This window comes from Notothenia coriiceps, unplaced genomic scaffold, assembly GCF_000735185.1.
Source record: "Notothenia coriiceps isolate Sejong01 unplaced genomic scaffold, NC01 NC01_scaffold00035948, whole genome shotgun sequence".
NCBI lineage: Eukaryota > Metazoa > Chordata > Actinopteri > Perciformes > Nototheniidae > Notothenia > Notothenia coriiceps.
The window spans coordinates 75,928-77,802 of NW_011368649.1; the positions used below are offsets into that span (position 1 = coordinate 75,928).

The following is a 1,875-nucleotide window of genomic DNA, read 5'->3' on the forward strand; positions in this document are numbered from 1 at the left end:
ACGTACTACGTACTACTACCTACTACCTACACACACACACACACACACACACACACACACACACACACACACACACACACACACACACACACACACACACACCTTCTAGTTAGTGTGTTTCCTAAATGACAGCATAGTTGAGGGCCAGTCAGTTGATCAGATTAGTGCTTTGATTGCTCTCTCTCAGCATGTAGTGCTTTGTCTGAAAATACTCTATGGTGCAGGCCGAGTGATGAGCAGTATGGGCCGACTGTCAGAATCAGAAACGTTTTTATTACGAATGAGTTTTACACATGATGATTTTGTTTTGGTGTAAATGATGCATACTGTACAAACATGGAGAAAGGAGAAAATGTCATTTCAAAAAGGGTAAGAGTCGGTGTCAGCGGGGTCCCCAGGCCTTGTTGATGAGGTCGGTAGCAGACGTTAGGTTGAAGTGGAGAGAGGTGGACGATCATGAGAAACACACCTTGTCTTAATCTCACTGCTTTGTTTCTTGCAGAGGCAACAAACGAGTGGAAGAAAGCAGAAGGGCTTTGGACGAAGATGCAGGAAGAGAACATCATCCCCAGAGAGAGGACCCTGTTCATGCTGGCCAAAATCCTGAAGATTAACGGCCAGGAGGTGCCCTTCGATGTGCCCAAGGTAAAACTAAAGCTTGATTGTGGCAAAAATCATAATCGCGATTATTTGGTTCAATAATTGATATCACGATTCTTAAAAACGATTATCCATTTACTTTGAAAACGTCCATTTATTGAAAAAAAAATGTTGAACAATATGTTTTTAACAGTTGATTACCCTGAACTTTAAGTATAATTCAACTGAAAAACCAATAAAAAAAATAAAGAATCGTTTTATTTCGATGTTGTTTTAACAATCGTTGCAGGCCAAAATCATAATTGCGATTAAAATACGATTAATTGAGCAGCCCTAAGCTCTATAATGCGCACAACCCAGCCTCGCTTATTAGACAGATGTGTTATTCTGAAGAATAATTGCCCAGAGGTTCCTGAGGGGGAGATAAAGCTGGAAGTAAAGGCCAGGAGATTCCCCAGAGCTCTGGAGGACTCTCAAAAGTGCCCGAGATCAAACACAACACACAAGCATGCAGCTCTGATGGTTGAGCACAAATCACAACGGTGCAGACATATTAAAAGATGGTTGGAGGTACCCATTGTTATCTTATGTGTCCTCAAATATTCTATTCATATTTTAGGTCGTTTATCAAGAAACAATAGGCAAAGAATAATCTCCCTTTCCAGCTTCTTAAGATGAAGAATGTTCTCTTACGGTTTTCTTTACCATTGTAAATTGAATTTTTATAGCTTTTTATTGTAAGAAAAAAATATGATAGATGCCACTGCGGGCTCTGGAAGCTTGTGATTTACAATTTTTCTGACATGATATATTCTATAAATAGATAACAGTGCAACATTACCTTGGTAATAGAATTGTGGTGCTTGAGTAATAAACTACAGCTCATTTGGAGGAAGTACATCACGTAATTCCCAATAAAACAAGCAACCTCAGGACACAGAAAGAAGTACTTTAAATAGAAAATTAAACAATAAGACGGATGTTATCAAGACTTACATTAGAAACGACAGCGTTAGTATGTAAAGGATTTGGACAAACACTTTATCATTTAGACCCTCCAGAAAAACGCGATTCTGCGATCGCAGAATTTACCGCATAATCAGCAAAATGGCGCAGATTTCTAAAAGACCGCATATTTATCAAAAGGCCGCATAATCCCCGCATTTTTCCACACAAAGTTGAAAAAAAAAAGTTAACTCGTCTTGACGTGACGTCATCAGCTCGGGCATCACAGAATGTAAACAACACTGTAATAGAGTGAACGTGTGGAGCTCA

The 1,875-nt window shown here is 39.3% G+C and overlaps 1 protein-coding gene across 1 annotated transcript in view; it reads left to right on the forward strand.

Moving 5' to 3' along the window:
• Window positions 1–1,875, forward strand: part of LOC104963298 (leucine-rich PPR motif-containing protein, mitochondrial-like) — a 40,901-nt gene that overhangs the window by 21,363 nt on the left and 17,663 nt on the right. The window contains exon 14 of the mRNA XM_010791867.1: window positions 503–645. Coding sequence (XP_010790169.1) covers window positions 503–645 — 143 coding nt within the window. The remainder of the gene's footprint in view (window positions 1–502; window positions 646–1,875) is intronic.